The sequence below is a fragment of the Macrotis lagotis genome, chromosome 2 (assembly GCF_037893015.1).
Source record: "Macrotis lagotis isolate mMagLag1 chromosome 2, bilby.v1.9.chrom.fasta, whole genome shotgun sequence".
NCBI classification, from domain to species: domain Eukaryota; kingdom Metazoa; phylum Chordata; class Mammalia; order Peramelemorphia; family Peramelidae; genus Macrotis; species Macrotis lagotis.
Genome location: NC_133659.1, coordinates 174,694,817 through 174,721,749, shown reverse-complemented (window position 1 = coordinate 174,721,749; position 26,933 = coordinate 174,694,817). Strand labels below are relative to the sequence as shown.

General features: G+C 39.5%; 1 protein-coding gene across 8 annotated transcripts in view; it reads left to right on the top strand.

Moving 5' to 3' along the window:
• The window catches only part of MSI2 (musashi RNA binding protein 2), a 518,635-nt gene that overhangs the window by 444,487 nt on the left and 47,215 nt on the right, over positions 1-26,933 (top strand). For all 8 annotated transcript variants that reach the window (XM_074223649.1, XM_074223647.1, XM_074223646.1 and 5 more), the window contains exon 10: positions 8,286-8,360. In XM_074223649.1, the coding sequence (XP_074079750.1) occupies positions 8,286-8,360 (75 nt within the window). The remainder of the gene's footprint in view (positions 1-8,285; positions 8,361-26,933) is intronic.

Genomic DNA, 26,933 nt, shown 5'->3' with positions numbered 1-26,933 from the left:
ACCTCCTATGTGCTAAGCAGTTTACAAAAAAAAATGGCATTTGATCCTTAAAACAATCCTGTGAGATAGATGATATTCTTGTCTCCATTTCACAGATAAAGAAACTGAGGCAAACAAAGGTAAAATGACTTTCCAGCATCACACAGCTAGTTAAGTGTCCGAGGCTAGATTTGAACTCGGGTCTTCTTGACTCCAGACCCAACACACATTACTTTTTCCACCTAGCTACCTCATATGTCAAGCACTGGAGTTGCCAAAAGAAGCAAAAGACAGTCCTTGCCCTCAAGGAGTTTATAAGCATATCAGAAAAATATCTTAGTCTTTCCTTGAGAAACCCATCTCTTTTCCTAATTTCCTATTTCTGACTAAGGCACCACCATTCTTCCACATGACTTCCCAGCCTTGGAGTCATCTCTCTCTCACTTCTCACATCCTGGTATAGGTTCTATCTGGACAATATTTCTCTCTGCTCACATAGCTGCCACCATAGTTATAGCTTCTTACCAAGTCTCAATTAGACTCCTAGAATAGCCTCCCAATTGGTCTCCCTGTCCCCTCTTTAGTCTCATCCCTCTCTGATTCTTCCTCTGCTGCCAAAGTGATATTCCTACAGCATGGGTCCAGCTGTGTCACTCCCCTACTCAGTAAGTTTCTCTGGCTACCTCTTACTCAAAGAATCAAATACAGGCTCCTTTTTGGAACATTTCTTCACAACCTAGACCCAACCTACCTTTCTCTTCTCTTTATACATTACTTCCCAAGACATTTCCACATTCTGTGGTCCAGCTAGACCAGCTGCTTTCCTCTTCTTCATATGTGATACACTCTGTCCCATCTCCATGCCTTTGAACAAATTGTCTTTCCTCTAGGCTTAGAATTCCCTCTTTATTCACTTAACTACCTAGAATCACTATCTCCCTTCAAAGCTCAGCTCGGATGCTACTTCCTAATAGAGCCTTTCCCAGTCATCACAGCTGTTGGTTTCTTCCCCATTCTAAAATAACTTTGTGTTTTAAAAATTACTTCATATGTATTTTGTATTTATTTATATGTACTGTGTGATTTCTCATGTCAGAATTATGCTCTTAAAAGATAGTTGTTTTTCATTTTGGTGCTTCCATCTCCTAACCCAGTGCCGTGTGTGTGTGTGTGTGTCTGTACGTATATATGTATATATAAAAAATTTTTAATATATGCTTGTTGTCATATATAGATGCTTGTTGATTGATTAAGAATAGGAAACAGTCACAGTATCCAGGGAAACAAAAGAAGGGGAATAGGACAAAATTGGGTAAGGAAAATGTTCTCTGGGTATGTGGGAATGTAGCTTCAGGCAAAGAAACAGAACTCTTAAGAATGGGCAAAGACTGAGTGTGTTCTGGGAGAAAAACAGAACATTACAGATGTTGCTGACCAGAACAGGTAGATGAAATACTTGTTCCTGAGAGCGACCCTCCCCACAGCAAAGTTTTCACTGGATTTACAAGAAATTTTGCACTAGAATGATTCTTGCTTATGTATTTGATCCACCCTTGCTCCCCTCCCTGCCCTCCCCCCCCCCCCATTCTGTTGGTGCCTTGAGTGAGGCATGGAGCTATGATGAATACCAGATGCTTAATTATCTGCTCTAGCTATTTTCCCATTCTTTCAAGTCTTTTAAGTTACTACTTCCTAGAGTCACATTAAGAATTAACTGTTGGTTAAAAAAAAATATTGTAGTAGTTAAAAGTCTATTACCCCTTGAGTTATGGCCAGCCCTTTGCTTCTCCCTCTGCTTTTTAAAGTTTGTACCTATTGGTTACTCAAGCTCTGGCACATCTCCCAGCCCTCTTCCTGGAGCCCAGACCCTGGCTTGGCCTGGTGCAATGAGACAACAAGGATTCTCTCCCTGCCTGCCCCCACAAAGCAATCAGTATAGAGATTCTATAGAAACCTTTATCTGAGTCCTCAGTAGGTATGTATGGAAGAAGTCTGAACTGGTAATAGTATTTACATAGTATAGTACTTTACATATGTCATTTCATTTAGAACCCTTCTAGGTAAGTCTTCTTATTGTCCCCATTTAAAGATAAGGACAGTGAGACAGAGAGAGGTTAAGTGTCTTAGACAGGGACACACACACATACATAGCTAGGAAGTATGGAGAATTAAAACACTGTTGAGAAAAAGAATTATAAATTCACCATAGATTGTTCTTTTATATCATTCTCTCCACATTCACCCATCCTATCTCTGACCATTAAACCTTTTGGAAGATGAGAGGGATATTTGCTCCTAAGTAAAATCTATCATTTATTCCAATCTCCTTTGTTTCTGGAGCAGTGGAGAGGATTTTCCTTCTCCTTTTGAAGTGATGGCATTACAGCTTCTTCCAAATGAAACAGAAATAGGAAAGATTCATCAGACTGGGCCTGTTCTCTTGGGAATGTGGACTATCTTTAATTCCCATCAGTCATAGCACATCTAGGATGTCATAATGTAATTCTGTTACAGACCAAGAAAGGCTGTTGGTCCAAATGTAAGGCAGCATCATCATCATTTGCTGTTTGACAAAAATCTTACTTCAGGGCTTGGGAAAAGAATGAAATTAATCTTAGAAAAAAACAGCTTCTATTAAGTAATTGTGAGAGTATTAGAGAAAGGTGAATTGAACATTTTTACCAGAGAGGAATGGGATTATTTTATTAGTTTGTTTTTTTTTAACTGACTAGCCAGTGCAGAGTTAACTGGTTCTTGATGATAGAGAATCCCTAGGAATTATTGTCCTTGAGTTTCTACAGTCTTCCTAAGAGAGTCTGGAGAAATCTTGGAAATGATAGGGCTGGAAGATAACCTACTCAAGAAGAAAAATTTGATCACACCCATCAGATTGATCAATATGACAAAAAAAAGAAAAAATATCAGATGTTGGAGGGGGATATGAGAAAACTGGGATACTAATGAACTGTTGGTGGAGTGGTAAACTGATCCACCATTCTGGAAAGCAATTTGGAATTATGCCCAAAGGGCTATAACTCTACATATCCTTTGATTCTGAACCACTCGGTTTATATCCCATTGACTTCCCCAAAATATTTATATATTTGTATCCATTGTGGTGGCTAAATATATACTTATATAATATGCAATAAAATATAAATATGTAAAATATTTATATTTATCATGGTGGCTAAGAATTGGAAATCAAAGTGATGCCCATCAATTGACCAAACAAACTAGTATATGATAGTAATGAACTGTAATTGTGTGATAAGAAAGGATAAGCAAGGTAATTTTAGAAGAACCTGGAAATACTTAGATGAACTGATACATAGTTAAGCCAACAGAATCAAGAGAATGTATACACAGTAACAATATTTTTCAGTGAAGAATTGTGAATGGCTTCACTATTCTCAGCATCACAATGATCTGAGACAATCCCAAAAGACCCATGATATCCACCTCCAGAGAAAGAATGATTTTGATTGAATACAAATTGAAACATGCTATTTTTCACTTTCTTTCAATTTTTTTCTTTTATTTGAGTCTTTTACAAAAAAGGCTAATGTGGAAATGTTTTAGATGATTGTATATGTATAACTATGTCTCTTTGCTTACCATCTCAGGGAGGGGAGGAAAGGATAGAATTTGAAACTCAAAACTTTAAATAGAAAATTTGGGGGTGGTGAGAAGGAAATCTTGAGGGAAGAATAGCACTTTAGTCCATTTCCCTAAGGTTTAGACTTTTCTTTTTTTGCAATGAAAGCGACTTCACCACCATTAGTCATCTGTTTGTAGTACTTATAGTTATCTAACCTCTGCTCCACCTTCTGCCATCTGAGCCCTTTTGTTATTTCTTTAATAAAGATGGGGGTAGCTAGCTAGGTGGTACAAATGACAGATCACAGATCTTGAAGATAGGAGGCCTGAGTTCAAATTCTACCTCAGATACTTATTAGCTATATTACCTGCGCATGTCATTTAGCCTCCAGAAAAATAAAATAAATATGAACAACTTTTGACCCTAATAAAAGACACATGATGAGTCTTTCTTTATGAAAGAGCATATATATATATCAGGAAGATTGAAGTTTGAACCCTGCCTTGGATACATACTAGCTTTGTGATTGTGGTCAAATCACTTTACTTTTCCTTGCCCCAGGAATAACTCCAAGACTATAAGTTATGGAAGTGTTGCTTATCTTTATTAATGGTGATAGTTTATACAGTGGGTTCCATATACTGATGGAAGTTATAAGTCTGCTAAAGGAAAAAAGAAAATAGCTCTTCCTAAATCTGAAGATCAATATTAAGATTCTCTTTATTACACTTAAAAAAAAATCTTCTTTAGTTTTCTCTGCTCCCAGGAAAGTTATCATTTTTTTTAACCCAGTTAACCTTCCTAACAATTCTCCCAATTAAAAAATGTGTTAAAAAGGAACTGGGTCCCTTTTCTGTTAAGCAGGACTAGGAAAATGAAGAGAAACCTTCCCTTTGATTATTTTTTTCTTTTTAAATTTAATTTATGTATTTTTGCTGCATTTTAAGTTCCAAACTATCTCCTTATCCCTCCCACACTAGAGAAGTCCACCATTTGACACAAATTTATAGGTATATGTAAAGCCATACTATGATGTTTTTTTCTCAGGAGGTGGAAAGCATCTTCCTTCATTAGGTCCTTTATAGTTGATCTGAGTATTTATAATACTCAGAAAAACTTGGTTGTTGACAATTATTCTTTGAACAGTATTGCTGTTATTATTTGGGGTTTTGATGTGGTTTTTGGTTTGGTGTGGTTTTTTTGACTTGTTTTTTGGTTCTTTTCATTATTTCATGCAAATCTTTCACTTTCGAAGGAAGGAAGGAAGGAAGGAAGGAAGGAAGGAAGGAAGACTAAGTATACCTCCATATTGTTCCCAAGGCAGTGAATTCTTTCTGTCCTTATAGGTGCAGGAACTTCAAATAGGAAACTTCCTCTTCCCTGAGCTAAATTGGGTTTCTAGATGCTCAGATATGATTATAGACAGGAACTCATAGGTCTCATAATGAAAACATCATTTGGGGCCATATGTGACCTCCTAATGGCCACATTCCGAGGCAATAAAGGATTCTCTTTCCATGGTTGAATAAGCCTACCTTGCTTTCTAGTTGGACCAGGTCAGGATGCAGTTTTCTGTCCTTCTGGGTAACTAACAGAGCACAAGAGAAGATGAATAATGTCCCTCTCTATCATGAAAACTAGACTAGGGAATTTTCTAGACTAGGGAAAAGATTCTGAACTGGAGCCTTTAGAACCCTACCACTTTGGAGATGGGAACAAAAAAATTAGTTCAGTTAACCAAAAAGGGGGAAAGTTAATTTTAATTGTTGATATGAGAGTTTTTGTTTTTTTTTGTGTGCTGTTTTTCTTTCAGTATTGCAAGATAGAACCACTTAGAAAGGTGGAGATGGAGGCAAAAAGCCTTGAGTTTTTTAGTTCAGTGACAAGAGATAATTACCACAGAATTGATCAGTCACTCTGAGTACTGAAGCAAATAAATCGTGCATTGGCCAATGCAGGAGGAGAATGGCAGCTAATGGAAGTGGTAGCTAGGTCATCCTGGCCATAATTTGGCTTGATGAAGCATCCACATAGGCCTGGTGTTAATGTGCTATTGATATTCAGCCAGCCAATTTCCCCTGTGTGGCTCGGGCTGTGACTCGTTAGAGCAGAGCTGGGCATCACAGCGGTAAATGAAGAGGAAAATTGAAGTAATGTTGTATTATAAATTTATGATTTCATCTGCCTGACCTAGAGGATGCTCAGTGATGGGAGCTGGGGATGGGAGCCTCTCTCTGCCACAGGCCATGTTCTTTCTTGTCTTTGTTGTTGGAAGGCATACTGGTGGGCATTGGAGAGTGAGTAGCAGGAGAGGATGGAGGTGATATTAGGAGGGCAACTATAAAACATGGGGTTTTTTTTCCTCCCAGTCTCTTTCCTGTCTGCCTGTTCTTGGAGAGAGGCCCTGAGGCATGTCAGGAAGTTGGGGATGTGTTTATCCTAGTGACCAGGAAACTGGAAGGAACTTGATGTTCCATTCCCAGCCCCCATCCTCCTCCTCCACAGGAGTCTTGAAGGTGACACATGGGCTAATGCTTTCACTGTCAGATTAATGCTAAAATATTTAAGATCCCCAGTGCCGAAGCTGGATACAGCACCGTCATTTTTCATCAGGAAAGCCCCACAGGCAGCAGTGATTCGGCTGTTTGCATATAATCCGTTTATCAATATTGTTGAAATAATGGTATGAGAAATCTAACGCCGAAAGATCTGATTTAATAGCAGAGGTGATTAATTTAAAAGAGGATTGAGCTGCTCAGCCATGAAATAAATATCAAGGAAAGAACCAGTGTGTACATGTCTATTTAAAGCTTCAGTGTCCTCTTTTCCCTTCTTTCTCTTCCTTTCTTTCTAGCCCCCCACCCCACCCCAGCCTGACCCATCCACCCTGGTGCTATCCTCCTCCCTCTCATCATCAAAACCCAACCATCTACATCCCCACTCCTAAATGGAAAGCTGATCCCAAGTTGCTGGATCATTTGATCTTGCTTACCTAGAGAGGCCTAGAGGAGCCATGAAGGAATCCACTGATTCATGACCCAGTGCTATGCCAGAAAATAAATGGTGAAGGCTCTGGCACTGAGGTCCCTCCAAGGTGGAAATATTTCAACTGGCCAATGAGTTGTGACAAACAGCAAATTCAGGAGTATTTCTCCTTGTATAGAGAAAGCACAAATGGTCTCAGCCCTTAAGTCACAGATTTGTGTGGGGCCTTCAGAGATCTAAAGATTCTCTGGGGCCTCTAAAGACTTGCTCTAGAAGGGACCATAAAGACTGTCTTCCAAGGGTTCTAAACCTGGGGTCTATGGGCTTTTAAAAAAATTTGATTTTTATTAGTAATAGTAATGCTATTTTGTGAACTTTAAAAAAAATATTTGGTATTTTTATTTGATTTCCTTTGTAATTCTATTGAATTTTAAAACAATTTTCTGAGAAGGGGTCCAAAGACTTCACTAACCTGCCAGAGTAGACCATTACACAGAAGAACTTAAGAGCTCCTCATCTAGACCAGTTGGTGAAGTAAGATGAAAGGGAAGTGATTTGCTTAAGATTCTGCTGCTAATTCTAACTGTAGAATCCTATGAAGTTGGAAGGAGAAAAGAGAGATTTCCGCCATGCTTTGCTAAGAGATAGAGAAGAGAGCCAGGCTGAAATGTAGCCAGCTTTTCCAGTAGTGGTTTATCTGTTTTCTACCTGACTCTTTTCAGCAAACTGCACCTCTTGGCCTCTTAACCAGTAACCTGCCAATAATGAAAAAAACAGGGATCCTAAAAAGAAAGATTCTGTGCCGTTGAGCAAAAATGCTCTATAAAAATAGCAACTTATGCTCAAAAATGCCAAGTGGAGAACATTCTCCATTCTGGAAAATAATAATAGCTAATATTTCTATATCACACTTTAAAATTGGCAAAGCACTTTACATATTTTATTATCTTTTGATCATCGTGACAACTCTTCAAGATAGGTACTATTACTTTCTTGATTTTACAGATGAAGAAACTGAGGCTAGGAAAGGTGAAGTGATTTGTCCAGCACCATACATATACACCATGTCACCTAATTGTCCCAAGGGATTGTGTATCTAGACTGTTTCTTGGGAAAGCACCTGGGTCATAGAGCTTGGGGTGTAAACACAGACTAGTTATGCTCTGCTCTGGGTGGGTTGCATGGATTATGGGCTTCCCAAAGTTACCTCAAGGTTTAATTTCCCCCCTTACCTAGCAAAACCATCTCCCCTTTAAGGAACCTGATGCAGGTTGCCCCCCCCCCACCTTCCTTGGGAGTAAGCATTACTAATACCTCAGCCTCCCACTGTCAATAACTCTAAAGTAAAGTACATCCATTGTAAGCTCCCCAAATGTCAGAGCCAAGCTGGGGCTCTGGGGTTTCCACTTAGCAACTGAAATTTACTCTGCCTATTCAGAAAGAGGGCATGGTCTTTGGGGCCTTAGCTGGCCACACATGGGTTAATTGTGTGTAAACTGACAGCCCTGCTTTCCATGGCCACCAGAGGAAGATGACCCATACCTCAGGTCCAGGGCCTTATTGAGTATGAGATCTGGGGATTGTTCCAAAAAAGAAAAAGAAAAAAAGTCAGACTCATTACCCCACTATCCTCATCCACCTGCTTTCTGTATCTAATTTGAAAGAGTAAAGAGCCAAGCTTCATTAATGTGACTTTCTTCTATTTATATATGTGTTCAAGGCTACCCAAACTTTGTGGCGACATATGGCAGAGGCTATCCCGGATTTGCTCCAAGCTACAGCTATCAGTTTCCAGGTGAGTACCTTTGTTTCGTCCATGACGTTGAAAACCCGATAGATTTGGAGAGAGAGAGAAAGGGGAATTCAGACTAGGATTTGGTCCATGCCAAAAAAAAAAGTCTACATTTTAAAAAAAATAAACAAGACATACTCACCCTCAGTATCAGAACACAGATGAGAAATTTGGATTAATTTTTCTGATGAATTAATTTGGTTAATTAATGTATGTTAATCGGTGCTGGTTATTTGAAAATGGAAGTTTTTAAGAAAAAAGAGAAAGATTAAACAGCAGAAATCCTAGAAGACAGAGATCTCCCTTTGATCACTCTTATTTTTTATGAAATGTGTTATAAATTATGTCTCATTAGGGATTTAACTCTGGGGGCTCTGGGATTTATTCCACCCACCATCACTGCTCTCCTCCTCTCCACCATGTGTCTGAAGTTTAATGTGTTGGTGTCTTCCTCCCCATCCTCCTTCCCCTTCCCAGATTGATTCATTTCTAACAGCTCTCAATTGGATGCTCTTTTCCTATGTGTTGGTGGGTTTCTTTTTTTTTTTAATATTGTTGTTGTTTGCTTTCCATTGTAGGGTGTTTTCCTACCTCTCTCCCTCTATGTGGGTGTGAGACTTGCTGCAATCGCATTTCCATTCAGTCAGAGTCTGCAAGGACTGCTCTTCAGTCCCCGACTCTTGCTGTGATTTGGCAGGTTAGCCTGCGTTTGGGAGACAGTGTGCTGGGGTTGGAGAGAGTCTCCCCACAAGGGGAAATGATTGGCTTGGAAAGGAGGTATTTCCTGAAGAATCATAGAGAAGGTCTTCAAAGCAGAGCTTGGACTTCTGTGTCTGTATTCACATTACTGTGAAAAGCTGGGTTCTGACCAATTAGGAGGCAACCACTCTTATTGGGAACTTTATCTACCTTCAGTCACTTAGAACCAGGTGGATGCAAGCACTAGCCCCTGGGATTAATTATGAAGCAAAGAAAATGAAGATGTGGCAGGCTTTTGGCCCTGGAGATAAGGATAGGAGAATCAGTGTGATACAATGGAAATAGTATTGGCCCTGTAATCACAGGTTCTGGATTGAAATTCCACCTTCATGGCTTGTATGACCTTTGGCAAGGCTCCCATCTTCCCTAGTCCTCAGTCTCCTCATCTTTACAATGTGGGGTTTAGAGTAGATGGCCTCTGAGGCTATTTGAGAGACTAGATCTGATACTATGGACCAAAGATGTGTCTTTGTGTCAACTTCTGGCTAGGTTTGGGAGAGGGAGGCACTCATATGAATGAAGAGGAGGTCTGGATACTTACTACCACCAGCAGGCTAGACCTGTTCCCTTAAGACTTTGGGGGGGGGTGAAACAAGGTCAGAGGAGGCTCCACTTCCCACTTTGCTCAGCTCTGGCATCCCCTGGTACCAAAGACATTTCTCCCCCTGGAGATCATTGGTTACTCTAGATGACAGTGCCCACAACTTCTCTCAGACAGAAGGGCAGCAGGTGGCACAGTGGATAGAGCATCAGCCCTGGAGTCAGGAGGACCTGAGTTCAAAACTGGCCTCAGATACTTGATACCTATTAGATGTGTGACCTTGGGCAAATCATTTAATCCTGATTACCTCGAATTCAGGGCCATCTCCACTTGTCCTGATTCATATCTGACTATTGGACTCAGCCCCAGAGGAAAAAGTGGGACTGGTTAATACAGCATCCTTCACTCACCTCCCTGATGGCATGGTCATCTTCAAGAATGAAGGACAAACATCATCATCATCATCATCATCATCATCATCATCTCGGGCAGATGAGCAGCAGGGATTTAAGGAACCTAGAATATCTGTTTTGGAGGGCTTTTGCCCCCTACTCAAGGGAAGAAAGGACAAGAAAAATCACACAGACACACACACAAGCCATATTTCATCTGTACCTGTTACCACTACCATTTATATTCTTCCTTCTCAGTCTATGAGTGAATAACTGGTTTAAGGAGAGACATCACTTCTCTTTCTTGCCTCCTTCCCAACTGTGCCCTTATAAGGCTTTTTTTGGGGGGGGGAATGAGTATGTGGTTCCAAGGGCCAGCAGTCCCAGTCCTGATGTTATTCTGACCACTCTGCCCACTACCCTTCAATAACAGCATCACTCATTACTTCTCCTGGTGCAACTCTATTCCCAAAGGAAAGGGTTTTTTTTTAAATAAATCATTTGGATAACAGGAGGAGATAAGGTCTTCTGTTTCCCTTCTCTTCCTCTTTCTTCTCCCTCCCCCACATCAACCTCCATAATCATCATCCCATCATGAGTCACATTAGAGTTCCTTTTCTAACAGATCAAGTGTGAATCCTCAATAACTGCATCAGGATCTCCCCAAGAAAATATGCTTCCTTGGAGGAAAAAGCTAATCAGAAAGAGAATGGGAAGAGAAGGCAGTCCCATATTCTTTGGGATCACCATAATGAAAGAGGGAACCTGTGGTCCCAAGGGACAGGTGTTGGGGTGATCAAATATTAAACCTAAAATGATTTTCACTATCAGTTCTGTGCTATATCCTAATGCAGTTCAGGGGATCTAGATGGCATTAACAGCTTAGACATTTGGCCTTGGCAAGCTGCTGCACAGGAGCTTCCTGTCAAATTCGTGTCACTTGCTCTTTGACAGTAAACAGTTTTTACCCCATCTCTCCTAATTGGCCTCCCCACCCTACAAAATCAGTAAACAGATAGTTATATCTATGAAAGCCCATCTGTCATTACCTAAGCACTGAAGGCCCCTGGCTCCTGGCTGGGACTGAGCCAGATTGCTTAAGAGGGATTGCTATCCATACCTCGAGTAAGAGACAACCAGTTCACACCTGCACCCTCAGTCTTCACTCTTTCCCCCTTGCTTAGCTCCTCCCAGCCCTCAGTTCTTTGGGACCCAGATGTTGCTCAGTCAAGTCCCAATGGGGAACACAGGTGCAGTCAGTTTAATAGATTACTTTTCTCAGAAAGGCAGATTGTTGTTTGGGGTTTTGTTTTGTTTTGTTTTTAGCATTTGAGAATATTGCATCAGTTTTTTCACTTTCTGGTGATATGGAAGGAAAAACAATGGGAGCACAAACCTCTTTTAATTTGGACCAATGAAATTTTAAAAGGACATTTGAAAACCCTGTTTTCTTTGGGGGTAAAAAAAGAGGTCTGACCTTATCCTTCCTAGGACTTATGTCTCAGCAATGGGAGGGAATGTGACCACGATGAGACTGTGTAATATCTTACTCCTACTTTGAGGTTAGTAAGTATTCTACCAAATGTTTTTGGAATTAGAGATAGCAGAGGGGATATGGAACCAAAAGAGAGGATCCTAAGGATGATGCAGCCTAAGTCTCCCCCAATCCTTCACACTCTATCTGTAGCTGATTTTCTTCTCCCATCTCTAGCCCCATATCTTTTCTCTCTGTCTCTCTGTCTCTGTCTCTGTCTCTGTCTCTGTCTCTGTCTCTGTCTCTTCTCTTCTCTTCTCTTCTCTTCTCTTCTCTTCTCTTCTCTTCTCTTCTCTTCTCTTCTCTTCTCTTCTCTTCTCTTCTCTTCTCTTCTCTTCCTCTCTCATCATCCAGGACAATTCCCAGAATGTCTCCATCATCCTACCTCAGAGATTTTTCTCCTTGTGGTCATCCCTTTCCTTTCAATTTCAACCCTATGTTTCTCCAGCACTTCTTGCCTTCCAGAGCTATTGGTGTTCCCTGTTGCAATACGATTGATTATTTGGTCCTTTTTAGAGTGCATTTACTATCTCATTATCTTAGGAATGACCATGGAACAAGTTAAAACAATCACACCTTAGTGCTACAACCAACTTTCCCTTTGGACTGCTCAAAGAATATGTACTTTGTATGCCAAATCTCCCTTCTAAAGGAGAATATAACCTGAGTTTGTTTAAAAAGTCAAAATTTCTTCTTGTTTAGAAGTCATCAACCCAGAGTCATTCATTTCCACTGGAAATTAAAAACCAGGGAAACTGGATTTTAGTCTCACCTCAACCTAAATTCTGCTGTGTAATCTTACTAACCTTTCTTGGCTATCATTCATCCTGTCAAATTCAGAGTTTAATAATACTTATCTCAGTTCATCCCCTGTAAAGACAGATATGACAGTCTATGAACACACAAAAAGGTGCTACATGCCATTTGCATCATCTTATGGAGGTAGGTAGAAGTCCTTTCCTAGGAAAGAAAAATGTAATTTAATCACTTTGATACCTGTTTTGTCATCCCATAAAATAAGATTCCCACCCTCAACCTTAGAACTTTATAGCTCGATATTTTTCTGGTTTTATCATTATCATCATTAATCTTTTCTTATTTTTCTGTTTTCTTTCTCTCCCTCCCCCCCTGCACTTACCTTTTCAGTTTAATCTATTAATTTCTGTTTTTATTTCACTTTGCAAACTTTGCCAATATCACAAGACATAATTTTTATCAGCTAGTTCTTAAAGTGGTATAACACATTGAGATTTACTATTATTGCTAATGGGGGAGAGAAGAGAGAGAGAGAGCCTGAGTGACCATGATTGTAATCAATGAAACCTTCCTTGTTCTAGCTGGCTATGCTCTGAATGAACTTCTTATTTCCCCATTTCAAAAATGGCACCATGGCTTCATTATTTCATTCTATATAATTTGTTGGGGGGTTTTTTCAATTCTGTTACCCTCTTCATATTTGCTTCTTGTATGCCCCATCACTGTTTAAATTGTAATGCACTTGACCCCAGAGGAAACTTCTCACAATTTCTTCAAGCCCATGAAACTTGCTCTGATTTCTCCCATAATCCAGCTAGATGCTGGGGTATCTCATGGCTATGCAGCACATTTAGCAGTGGATACGGGGAGAAAACTGATGTCTTCTTTTTGAGACTGTTGGGCAATACGGGGAGGGATTATAATTATCCTATCCAAGATGCACAATTCCATTCCATAAAAATTAATCTAGGGAACTGGCAAGTATGTAATTATCTGATCAATCTCCCATTGGGTCTGATCCTTTGATGGCTGATACTATAATCACATCCCTCCCCAAAATAGGAAGTCTCGTTAAAACAGCAGCATCTGGGTGCTCTCATGATGAGAGTCACATAGGGAATGACCAGAACTAAACTATTCCTTCCTCATCTTACCCTCATCCAGTTTGAGACTACCATTGGGTCCAAGATAGTGATCCTCTTGCTTTCCCCAGGCATAATGAGGTTAGGGCCTTAAGCTTAGACATGGATGCCCCATCACCAGCCTAACCAGACCCAACATTCCTCACTTTTAACAGAACAAGGTTGTGAAATAAGACATTCAGGCTTTAACTATGTAAAGAGGGAAATAATACTCTCTAGTTCTGAAGTCAAGCCTTGATTCCCAATGTACTTACAAAGTTCTCAACCTTGGGCAAATTATTTAAACTCCATGAGTCTTAATTTTCTCATCTGTAAAATGAGTGGGTTGGATTGGATAGACTCTTAAGATTTCCTTCCAGCTCTTAGATGATAATAATCAACCACTATAAACGTTTGGCCTGCCACTCTCATATGATTTGGGATCAATTCATCTTTTATGGCCTCAGTTTCCTTCTCTGTAAAATGATGAAATTAGGAAGTAAACTATAAAGTTCTCTCTACAGAGTTATAGCTAGGTAGAAGATATAAAGCTAGGTAGAAGATATATAAAGCTAGGTAGAAGAGATAAAAGAAATCAGGTGGTCTAACCCTTTTATTTTATATAGATAAAGAAATTGCAGTTCAGAGCTTTGCTTAAAATCACATAGTAGCAGTATAGGGCTTAAAACTTGGCCAATGACTTGGTCATGCTATTTTGCTGCCATTGTTAAATCATATCCTATTCTTTCTGACCCCATTTAGGGTTTCCTTGGCAGATGTTTGAGTAGTTTACCATTTCCTCCTCTGGCTCCTTTTACAGCTGAGGAAACCAAGGCAAACAGAGTTAAGTGACATAGCCAGTAAGTGTCTGAGGACAGATTTGAACTTAGGAAGTTGAGTCTTCCTAACTCCTAGTCTCATGCTCCATCCACTGCCAATTAGCTGCCCTCAGAGCCATGCTAACTGCAGCTCAAATAGCCAATATAAATTGGTAAAAGCTGCTCCCTAACCACTGATATTCCCTTTTATCAATCACTTAGCTCATTCAGAAAGTAGAAGTATTTCTGAATACCCTGGAGGCTCCCTTTACAAAACACTTAAGTTTGTGAGAAGTAAACTACATACTTACATTAGGTTAGCATTTTGTTTGGTGTTTATTAATCAATGCATTTAGGTATCAGTGCCCCAAATGCTCTGCATAGGCATCTCTGTTGGTCATTCATTAAAGATATTTGATGCCTTAACTGGTTAGCTTCTTTTTTTCCCCCTTCAAGCAGTGGGCTTCCTTCTTATTTCTTTTATTAATTTTTTTTAAATATGCATGGCTGCTTTCCACCCCTTTCCTCCATTTTGTCTTTCTGTGAATTGCTTTTCTTTAGTGAACTTATCCTAGGATGCATGACTTTGCAAACATTTTTAGCCAATGTGAATTTTCTCATTTTTGTAAATAGCTCATCTATGCTACTCTCTAATGACATTTTTTTCCTGTAAGCAACTGAGGTAGAAAAATAAATTGTTTACCACGGACATGCTGTGTGCTACTCTCTCTTAGCTTTGCAGTTTTCTAGTCTTGCTTTGGGGAAGGTGAAAACATCAGATAACAGAAAACACCAGTACCGACGACAGCTGGATTTTTAAAATTGTAAAAAACATTTAAATTCCCACTGTGTGCACGCACTGCTTTGCATTTTGTCTTGGTTTGAGGGGCACAGGATTCTAGACATGCCTCCTGTCTTTTCTGAGCCTAAACCATAAGGCATCTGCATCTTACCACCAGGCTGCAGTCCTCCTTAGTCATCCTCTCCTCTGCAGGTGCTCTCTCCCTCGGGCTCCAGCCACTATCAGAGTACCAGAGCCATCTGGTCCTCTCCAAGTGTATGTGCTGGGGTCCTCATCATTGGTTAGTGCTGGGAATGATCCAGTTTCTGCATGTTGGACCCCAGAGTTGCAGTGACTTTCTGGAACTATGGAGACAAGTGGGCTGGATGAAGCAAAAAGATTCATACAGCAGGGTGGGAGAAAAACCAAGAATGGGCAGACACTAGATTTGGAGGCAGGAGACCTTGATGCCAATTTTGTTCTTTCTCTTAGCAGCTGCAGAACCTTGAGCAACTTATTTAACTTAACTCAATCTTATTTTCCTCTGTAAAATAAGTGGATTTAATTAGATGGTGCCCAAGGGCCCTTCTTACTCAAAATCCTGTGATCTTACACTCCTCTTTTCTTTTGCCTTCTGACTCCATCTTCTTCCAGGATCCCCTTTTCTTTTCCCCTCCCTCATGCTTTCCAAACCTTTTCCCTCCCTTCCATTTGTGCCTTCTCTTCTTCACCCTAAGCTTCAGGCCCCCTTCAGACTTCTTTGTCCCCCTTTTCTTTTCTAGCCTCAGGGCTAGGGGCAGCCATGTGGTGCAGTGGATAGAGCACCAGCCCTGGAGCCAGGAAGACCTGAGTTCAAAAAAACTCAGGGCTAAGGAAGGGAATGGGAACAGGTCCTCATCCCCAGACTCAAGGCTAGGGCAAATAGTTTAACTGCTTAGCCTCATTTTCCTTATTTGTCAAATGGGAATTATAATAGTCCCTTTTTCAAAGGGCAGTTGTAGAGCTTAAATGATTTATTGTGTATAAAGTTTATTTATAAGCCATAAAAATATACCTATTGTTGTTGTTGTTTAGTCAGTTTTCTGTCATGTCTGACTGTGACCCCATTTGGGCTTTTCTTGACAAAGATATTGCAGTGGTTTGCCATTTCATTCTCCAAAGTATTTTACAGATGAGGAAACTGGGGTAAACAGTTAAGTGACTTCTCCAGGTTCACACAACTAGTAAGTATCTGAGGCTAGATTTAAACTCAGGAATATAACTCTTCCTGACTCCAGGTCTGACTACACTACCTAGCTGCTGCCTAGAAAAGAATTACACACACATATATTAATATATATATAATATTTGCCTGATTTTGCAATAATTGCCAATAGATATGCATATATGAATATATGTATCAGGAATTATTACAAAAATCAGGCAAAGATTTTTTCTATCTCAGCCTTTTCCAGGTGAAGTCTATCAATCAAAAAAGCATTTATTAATCACTTTACATGCATTAGAAATTAGGCTAAGTGCTTGAGGATACAGAGAAAAGTCAAAAATAGAGAGGCACAGATTATGCCAGTTTTCAACTCTAGAATCAAAGAAAGTTAGAGCCAGAAGGACCTGAAGTTAATCTAACTTGGAGCAGCTAGGTGGTGTAGTGAATAGGTACCTACCCTAGAGTCAGGAGGACCTGAGTTCAAACATGGATTCAGATATTTGATACTTACCAGCTATGTGACCTTGAGCAAGTCACTTTAACCCCATTGTCCCATTAAAAATTGGGAGAAAAAAAGATACTCTAGTCATTTTTGGTGTACATATAACTTCCAGGTTTCCTGCTTCTCCAGAGATTTGCAAAGTGTTTCTCAAGGGCTAAATTCTACTGGCAGCCTATCTTTGTACAGTCCTTTAAATAAGAATAGTGCTTATGTTTTTAAATGAGATAAAACTTTATTCAAAAATGTAAAAAAAAATTCTTAGCTCATGGGGCTGTAAAAAACAGAGATGAGATATCATTGTTTGCCAATCCTATCCTAGTCCATTGGCCCCAGAACTATCTTCACCATTCATCTCATGAAAAAACCAGTCTCCTGGGGTTTTCTGGGTAGTTGTGTCTCCTATGCTTGAAATCTTCTATCAATCAATCATTGTCATCTAATATTCACAGACTGTGCCAAACTCTGGTAATGGCTTAGTTCTCTTTTGAATCCTCTGCTGGATCACAGTTCAACTCGCGAGTGCCACTTACTTTTGAACGGTGACCTGATACTCCCTTGTATAGGGAAGCTGACTTTCTCTTTAAATCTGAAGGTTTCCCAGAACCTTCTGAAACCTTTGGGTTCCAGAATATAGGTATATGCAGATGTACACATTTGTACATACATGAATGTTATAACTCTGCATAAGATGATGGAAAAGGCAAGGGAATTTAAATTCAGACTACAAGCGTTCAAAAACCCCAGCTGTCTACTTGCTATCTGTCCTCTTGGGCAGGTCATTTAATTTCTCAGTTTCTTCATCTCTTGAAGTGAGGGAGTTGGAACAATGACCTCTAAAGTTCTTTCTAGTAATATATCTATGAACATGTGATTCTATAAACAGAATATATTACCATGTAAGGACACATGGGATAGCAGCCCTCTAAAGATTTATAAATAACAACAAACTAATCATATCCCACTTGTAAGACTATAGCAATCTCTTAAAGGACATTTTTTTTTTATCCTGAACACAATTTTTTTACTCAAGCAAAGTAGCCTGCAATTAGTAAATGCTTAATAAATGATTGTAAAATGATCAGCATCCACTGATAATGAAGGCATCAAGGCATTGAAAACTCCAGTTGTCTTGTGCATTTTTTGCTTTATAATTATACCTGATCAGATTTTTTTTTAAATCACCAACTGCTTGCCCCTGTAATCCAACAGTATATATTCAGTGGTTCCATATCCACTTGAATATTCATTTATCACAAGGGTCATTAACTTCTTTTGTGTCACTGACTCCCCTGGATAATCTGGTGAAGTCTATGAATTCCTTCTCAGAAAAAAAGTTTTTAAATGCATAAAATAAAATACACTGGTACACAAAGAAAATAAATTATATTGAAACACAGCAATCAGAAAATATTTTTAAAAACAAGTTCATGGACTCAAGTTAAAAATTCTTTGTCAGGACAATGTTAGATCAGCTGCTTGCAAAAGGAAAAAAACCTTTTATAGCCTTCTAAAGTCAAATAAAAATAATTTATCTATTCTGGGGAATTTTCTTTGTCCCTGTTCTTCTCCCTTAGAGAGTTGACTCTTTGAAGATAAAGGAAGATATGAGTAGTAGATGTATTCATAGAAGTTAGTTATAGAAGATGGGAAAAGAGCTTAAGATGCTAGATCAGAGAACAGCTTCTCAAACTCTCAGCTCTACCCCCAACTCATTGTGTGATTGAAGTACTCTAAGGGTCTCAGTTTCCTTATCTGAACAATCGTTATAATATCTATCTCATGAATAATGTCTCATAGGGTTCACATGGAGGCAGCTAGGTAGAGCTTTCTAGTAATATATCTATGAACATGTGATTCTATGAACAGAATATATTACCATGTAAGGACACATGGGATAGCAGCCCTCTAAAGATTTATAAATAACAACAAACTAATCATATCCCACAGAATGCCAGACCTGGAGTCCATAAGACCTGAGTTCAAATTTAGCCTCAGATATATTCTAACTGTGTGACCCTGGACAAGTCACTTATCCTTTTTTTCCCTCAAGTTTTCTCATCTGTAAAATGAATTGGAGGAAAAACCCTTTTTGCCTCAATAGTTGGAGAAGAAAAAGGCAAATCACTCCAGTATCTTTGCCAAGAAAACTTCAAATGAAGTCACAAAGAGTTGAACACCACTGAAATTATTTAATAATACAAAAAGTGAGGATTAAGTGAGATAAGATTGAGTTAGTCAACAAACTTTCATAAACTTGACCCTTAAAAAATAAATGAATAAGTGAATAAATAAAAAGGAGCAGCCCTGAAGTCCTCAGGACACTTAGTCCCTTAACTTCAATTGCTTCCAAAAATTAAAAATTTATGATATATATATATATATATATATAGATAGATAGATAGATAGATATATGTATATGTGCCAACCAAAAATGTCTCATACTTCTGAAAGGGATATGATGAATCTGAAAAAGTACTAGTGAGTCAAATAACCTGGATCACATCCTAGATCTGCTGCCTAAACACATTGTAGACAGACATAGGTTTAAGTCTCAACTCTTATATGTACTAGTTGTGAGAAAATCACTTAATCTCTCAGTGCCTCATGTAACTATTTTAAGATTATAAATTTAGGTGAGAGACCTGTTATGCACTGGTGGAGGGAATTTCCACCCTGGAAGTTACTGACACTGATCTCTTCTCCCCCCCCCCCCAAAAAAAAAAGGAATAATTGCTAACCACCATATGGCAATGTTCAGTGAGAGAGATCTTGTTGTGGTTTTTTCTTTTTTCTCTCACCAGTTGCTAAGGGATTTAGTTCTGACTTACCTCCACAGCACTGACCATCACCCTATTCTATTTAAAATTGCAGCAGGGGCTTCCTGGCTCACACAGATTTACAAAATCCATAATAAGTCTGCCAGCATGAACTTAATTATCCTTCTTCAAGCCCTTCACTTTTAATTTCCATCACCAAAAGCAAATGACACATCTAGACCTTTAAAAATAAATAAATAAATCACTCAAGAGTATGCGTCTGTTGACTGAAGGTGAGAAGTAGCACTAGGTCTGTAAGAATGCTGGGGTCCCTCTAAAGCAAAGGATGGCTGAAAGCTTTTCAAGCCAAAAGGCAAACAATATTTACTTCTGCCAGTTGCTTCTCCTGGAATTTAAAGATGGATTCCTCCATGACCACAGAATTTCTCCAGCTCTTCATTCCGGTTCATTTGGTAGTGACATGAGCCAGGAACCAAGAAGTTAAGACCCCAGAGGATCTCCTTGCCACGTGGTCCTTGATATCTCCTCTTGCTTTCTTGTCTGGGCTGTGCAAGACCCTCAAACTGCTCTCTCCTTTGTAGCTGTTGGATGAGACTCCTCCAAGTAAACCTCTCCCTTCTCAAATCCCTTCTAACTCAAAATCTTTTCTAACTCAGAATCTTTGAAGCTATTTTTCTTTCTTTTCAATCCCCCATCCCCAAAAAGAGTAAGTGGGGCAGTCTCCCATAATTCACCCCAATCAACAAATATTTATTATGCCTTGAGGGGTAGGGTGCAGTGATAAAGAGCTGATCTCCAGTCAGGAAGACCTGTATTCAAGACCCGTCTCTGACACACAAACTGATTCTGAGCTTAACCACCCAATGGGCCAGCAACTATCTGTGACAATAAGTTGCAGAGATGATAACCTGCCTTGCTTGAGGGAATTTCCTCAATTGGGAGTCCCCTAATCAATGAAAACAAAGGCCACTTCCTGTCTTTATTCCCAGATATGTTTTAGACACTACCCTCAAGAATTTATGCTAATAGGAAAGAAACAGCTCGCTCGCTCTCTCTCTCTCTCTCTCTCTCTCTCTCTCCTTCGTTAAAGAATGGATTACCACAGCTATAGAAATGTATCTATAAACTTACATATATACAGACAAATTAAATAAGATAACATGTAAAATTGTTTTACAAACCTGCAAGAACTATATAAATTACAGTTGTTATGAACTAAAGCTGAATGGGAAACTCAGTAACCTAATTTTAAAGAATGAGTGGATCAAACAGCAAATCATAGAAATAATCAGCAATTTCATCCAAGATAATGACAATGATGAGACATCATACCAAAACTTGTGGGATGCAGTCAAAGTAGTTATTAGGGGAAATTTTATTTCTCTAAATATTTATGTGAATAAAATAGAGAAAGAGGAAATTGATGAATTGCACCTGCAACTAAAAAAGTCAGAAGTACAAATTGAAAATCCACAATTAAATGCCAAATTAGAAATTCTGAAAATCAAAGGAGAAAATAATAAAATTGAAAGTAAGAAAATAATTGAGCTAATAAATTAAAAGTTGGTTTTATAAAAAAATAAAATAGATAAACTTTAATTTTAAAAAAGAAAGAAGAAATTACAACTGTTTTCATTATTATTAAATATAAAGTAACTTAAGAGGGAAAAAAGGGGCCAACAAAAGAGATCCAGAAAGGCCTCTCTTAATAAGTGTTTTGGCAAGAGCTAGGGCTTCCCCAAAGCAGAGGTGAGAAGGAAATCTTTCCAGGCATGGGGAGACAGTCTGTAAAAGGCATTGAAAATGGGATGGGATGGACAGAGACTAGGAGATGCAAGGCAAGGATTCTTGGATGCTCCATCACCCTTGGATGCACCATCACAAAGGACTTCTGCAAGACATTTCCCTTCCAGCTGGTTCCTCCCTGCTTTTTGCTGAGCAGAGAAGCAGTTATTAGAAGCTTACCCCTCCAACCCCTTCGACTTTGAGTAGGCCACAGTTGGAACAGCTGGGAAATTTGACAAGAATAATTGTTTGGGGAAGCAGAAGAGGCCAAAACAAAAAAGAGCTTACAAAGGAGAAAACAGGATTACCTTCAGACTGCAGGAGACAATTCAGGTCCTTGTAAATTTACTTTGGGTCTGAGGCAAGCCTGGAGCCCTCCTGGAGTATCTGTAAAGAACCATGTTAGTGGATAGTATGAGGTTTATGGAAGCAAATAAGCAGAGATGATCAATTCCACTGAATGACATTGAACTCAGGTTTTTCCAGGGGCTTAAAAGAGAGCTGAGAGAGACATTATATCTTTGAGTCCAAAGCTTTGTGGGAAATTACAGTAGTGGAGCTTTCTTGAGCAAGTGCAACTCATTGAAAAGATAACTTACTTCCAGTGGTCTCACTGCTTTGATGGAGCCAATTTGTTAGGTTAGAGAGGAGCCGTGGACTGGGAGGCCAACGTTGGACTCAGAGTCAAGGTACATTAGCTGTGACTTTCAATAAGTCTCCTCAAAAAACTGAGAAGGGTCAATCCAATTAAGCAATCCATTTATTAATGCAAAGTACTGTGCTAGGTTCTGGGGATATACAAAAATTTAATCTAGCCCTTCCTTTCAAAGTACTTATATTCTATTGGAGAGATTAATAATTAATGTTGGGGCAGCTATGGATAAAAGTTACAGGCTTGGAGTCAAGAAGACCTGGCTTTTGGGGCAGCTAGGTGGCACAGTGGATAAAGCACCGGCCCTGGAGTCAGGAGTACCTGGGTTCAAATCCAGTCTCAGACACTTCATAATTACCTAGCTATGTAGCCTTCGGCAAGCCACTTAACCCCATTTGCCTTGCAAAAAAAAAGACATGGCTTAGAATTTACTGGACTGTCATTCCCTGGGCATACCAAGAGAGTTCATGGTAATCTATTCTTTAAATGTATTTCTACCTCCAGATAGATTGAACAGAACCATTCCTTTAAAAAAATATATTGGTTGATTGATTTTTACATGCAATTATTATCTCTCCTCAAATAAACAAAAAACTTAATTCTCACATGCATAGTTCAACAAAACAAATTTCCACATTGGCTGTGTCTGCATGACTCATTCTGTTTAGTAATAATATTACATAATGTTTAAAGTCTTACCAAGTATGATCTTCTTTGATCTCACAACTCTTGTTGTGAAATAGGTACTATTAATATCCCCACTTTACAGATAAGGAAAAAGACTGGGGGAAAGCTAGTAAGTGTCTGGAGCATTATTTGAATTCAGATCTTCCTAACTTAGCTCCACAGTCAGCTCTCTACCCGCTGCCCTTTCTCACTATTTTAAAACATTGGGGTAGGCAGTGGGTGATGTCATTCATCATCAGTCTTCTGAACTCAAGGTTTATCATGAACAGCCCCACTCCTAGAACCATTGTCTCCTTTAGACACTCCCCTCTCCCCTTCATGACATTTACTTATAATCCATGCCCTTCCTAGTTAGACCCTTTTGATGGTTAATCTAGCCATAAGAACTTTGGATCCAGTTTTCTCATCTGTAAAATGGGAGGGTAGACTAGCTTATCTCCAAGGCTCTTCCAGCTCTTACTTAAAGATGTCTAATCCTGAGTGTTTAGGGACACTTGAGTTTTTGAGCATCTAGTGTTTTATATGCCTCCTCTCTGAACTAAAATGTGCTTTGTTCTTGTTCTCCAGCTCTCTTCAAGGAGGAGAACACCCAAAATAATGGGGAGGGGCCTCTCTGAAATAAGTTGCCTGAAACTAGAATGTTTACATACAGAGCTTTTCTGCCTTCTACTTTCCCTGCAAAGCTCAGTGTTCTACTAAAAGGATAATACCACTTAATGAAAGAAATAATGCAAGAGGAAATCTTCATGAAATGACAGTTATGAGCCTCTGAAACCCAGTGGGGCCTGATCAAAGTAATGCTACCATTATTTGAAAAGAGACAGAGGGGCAGACTGGTTTTTATTCCCTGATGCTGCCACCACCAGTATCAACACCCCTAAACTCCCTATTCTGTCATTTTTTTTTTCTATTTACTTGCTGGGACTTAGTGTACTAAGGATGGAAGAGATAAGGCAACTGGGTTTAGGCTTTGTGTGACAGCCTCTGAAAAGAGAACAGATAGTGGACCTGGAGAATTGTTCGTTAGGGGTTATGGGGGGAGATAAAAAGTTGCAAAGTGTTTGGGGGAATGAGGCAGAATTGGTTCTTCACACAGCTTGTTCCTCAGCCCCCTCCAAATGAACTTCCCACTTTCTTCCTAACACATCTCAGAACTGGAAAGTAATTCACACAAATACACACACCTTCTGCACATCCAACACTGAACTCCACTCTTCCTCCCACATGTCTATCTCTCCTACTCCCTCTTGGCATCTGAGGTTTAACTTTGCCTTTTCTGGATGTTGTCTTACACTTTTCAAAAACAAACTGCACCACTTATCCAAAGCAGCTTAGTGGAGAAAGTGCCAGGCCTACAGTCAGAAAGACTCATCTTCCTGAGTTTAACTGTGGCCCTATTAGCTGTGTGACCCTGGGCAAATAAGTTAACCTCATTTGTCTCAGTTTCTTCATGTGTAAAAAGAGTTTGAGAAGGAAATGGTAAACCACTCCAGTGTCATAAAGAGTATACACGTAATAACTCTCTCTCTCTCTCTCTCTCTCTCTCTCTCCCCCCCTCCCCTCTTCTCCCTCTCTCCCTCTTCTAAAAATGATAAATGTCCACATCAATGCTCTGGGATTTCTTTGGTATCAAAACTTACTCAAAACTTTTATTTAAGTCAACCAGCCTTTATGAAGGGTTTGCTATGTGCTAAGAGCTGGAATTAGGGATTAGGGACTGGATCTGTGATTTCATCTGGATAGAGAATTCCCAATGAGGAACTTTCTCTACCAATACAAATCTGCAATTTTTAGCCTTAGAGAGTATCCTACAGCATTGAGAGAAGAAAGGATACAAAGAAAGGTAAAAATAAATCCCTCTCTTAATGAGCCTACAGTATAATGCAGGAATTTTATTGTTGGTTCAGTCATATCTGACTTCTGTGACCCCATTTGGGATTTTCTTTACAAAGATATGGAGCATTTTACCATTTCCTTCTCCAACTCATTTTACCAATGAGGAAACTGAGATCAATTGGATTAAGTGACTTGCCCAGGGTCACCCAACCAAGCCAGACTGAACTCAGGAAGATGAGTCTTCCTGACTCCAAGCCTGTCTCTCTATCTATTGTGCCACCTAACTGATTCAACAGTTTATAATTTTTAGAGAAGTACTGGGGATTTACCTGAGGTTAAGTGATTCTCCAAAAGTTCCCTGAATGATCTGTGTCCTGAGGCAGGAATGAGGTCAAGAATGTATTGAGTGAGAAACCCAGGTCTATTTAAACTAAGACCAGCATTCAAATCAATAAATGAATCAATCAATCAGCTAGTAATTATTAGGTGCTTTCTATATGCTGGGTATGCAGATAAAAAGAAGATACTCTTTCTTCAATCAATCAGCAAACATTTCTGAAGTGCTTAGTGAGTAACAGGCATTATGCTAAGTCCTGAACCTTAGCCACCATTTTTTTTCTTTAACCCATTTCATGAACACAAAGAGAGTTTGCTCTGGGACTGAGTATAATGGGCATTCTGAGCATGGAGGTTTAGATCTCTCTGAATAGTAAAGGTGTGACTTTCCTCCCCTCCTCTGACTCTTGCCCTCACTTCCCCTCTCTCACAACACCTAGTATGCAAGACCATCCTGGAAACTGAATGACATGAGATCATGATGTCCCATGTGTATCCATGCCCTACTGTTGTTCTTTGCCATGTATGAAGAGGTTTGCTAAGCCATGATAGGGAACTTCCTTCCTCCCCTACCTCTGAAGCTTGGAAAAAACCATGGACCATCTCACAACCCACATCTCTTACTCTATATGTGCCACTAACTTGTTATAGCATGAGCTGTCCATGGTCCTCCCAATGCCTTTCCCCTCAACCATTAAGGCACTAAGAAAGGGAGCTTTTCTTGTTATTGGGTTATTTGAGTAACTGAGGCACCAAGTCTCTCTCTCTTCAGGTAAAAACACATTGACTTACCTATTTTTTCACCTATCTATATGTAGTCTTTAGAGACCTCCTGTTGGAATCATTCTCTTAGAGAATTGTAGAACTATTCTTTAAGTCTGAATCTGACTGGCTGCCTTTATCCCCAGATTTCTTTCTCTCTTTTCCCATTTCCTCCCCCTAGCCTTTCACACTGGCTTGGATTATCTATACTCTGCTCTGATGGATCAGATTAAATTCCAATCCCCAGCAATTGTTCAGAGCTCAGTCACTTGTAGGTATTTTTATCTGGGATTAGAGATAATGGATTTCTTTCCTCATGTTAGCTGGGAATTGTTTTTTTTCCCCTTCCCCCCCTTTCTCTGACCATCATCCAACTGCACTCAATACCAGAAAAATAGATCCTTTATTTAAGCATCTTTCTATTGCCCCACCCACCCACCCCCTGCAACCACCAAACTCAATTTCATGCCTCTTCTCACCAAGGAATCACCCCACATTTTGTTGGAAATAAACAATGAGACAATGAAGAAGAGAACCAGTACTTCTATCCCTAGAGATGGGCTATTGGGAGTATGTTCCTGACTTGAAAAACTTGGGATTAGGGTGGGGATAAAAGGGAGGTTTGCTGGAGGAACTCCTTCCATAACCCTATCATCTGCTTCACTGTCTGAAATATTTGATTCATTTTTTGCATGTAACTTTCTTCTGCATTTGGAGGTAGCCTAGAAGAGGGAATATTTGTAGTCATGGAGACCTGGATTTGAATTCCACCTCTTGCATCTGGGTAACCATAGGCTTCGAAGTAGTCTCTTATCTACTTCTGAGCTTTAGTTTCATTGTCTGTAAAATGGGCATAATAATAACTGGAGTAACTTACTTCACAGAGCTGTGGTGAATCTAAATAAAATTATATAAATCACTTTGTAAAGTGTGACTTTGCCTTTAAAGTGTCCAAATTCTTATTGTCATGTTCCTCATCAAGATCAGGTAGTCAAGGGGTACCCATCGACACTAATTCACCTGAATTTTTTTTCCCCCAACAGCCCTATTACCATATTTAAATGCAAGTATGTCTATTTTAATTAACATTTTAAGTAGCTTAGAGTGCCCTCCTAGACTAGCCTGTTCCATGTGGAGTTTCTTTCCTTCCTTATAGTTTCATGTAGCTAAGATGGTAGTTTTAGACTTTAGCAGGCTTTTAGTTTGTGATGTGTTTGGATCTATCCCTTTCTCTCCTCCCTCCCAGCTCTCTCCCCTCGTCCCTGGCTCAACAAATGCTCTTCTTTCCCTCTTGTTTTACCCCTGTCCCAAAGAAGTCCCTCCTTTAAAG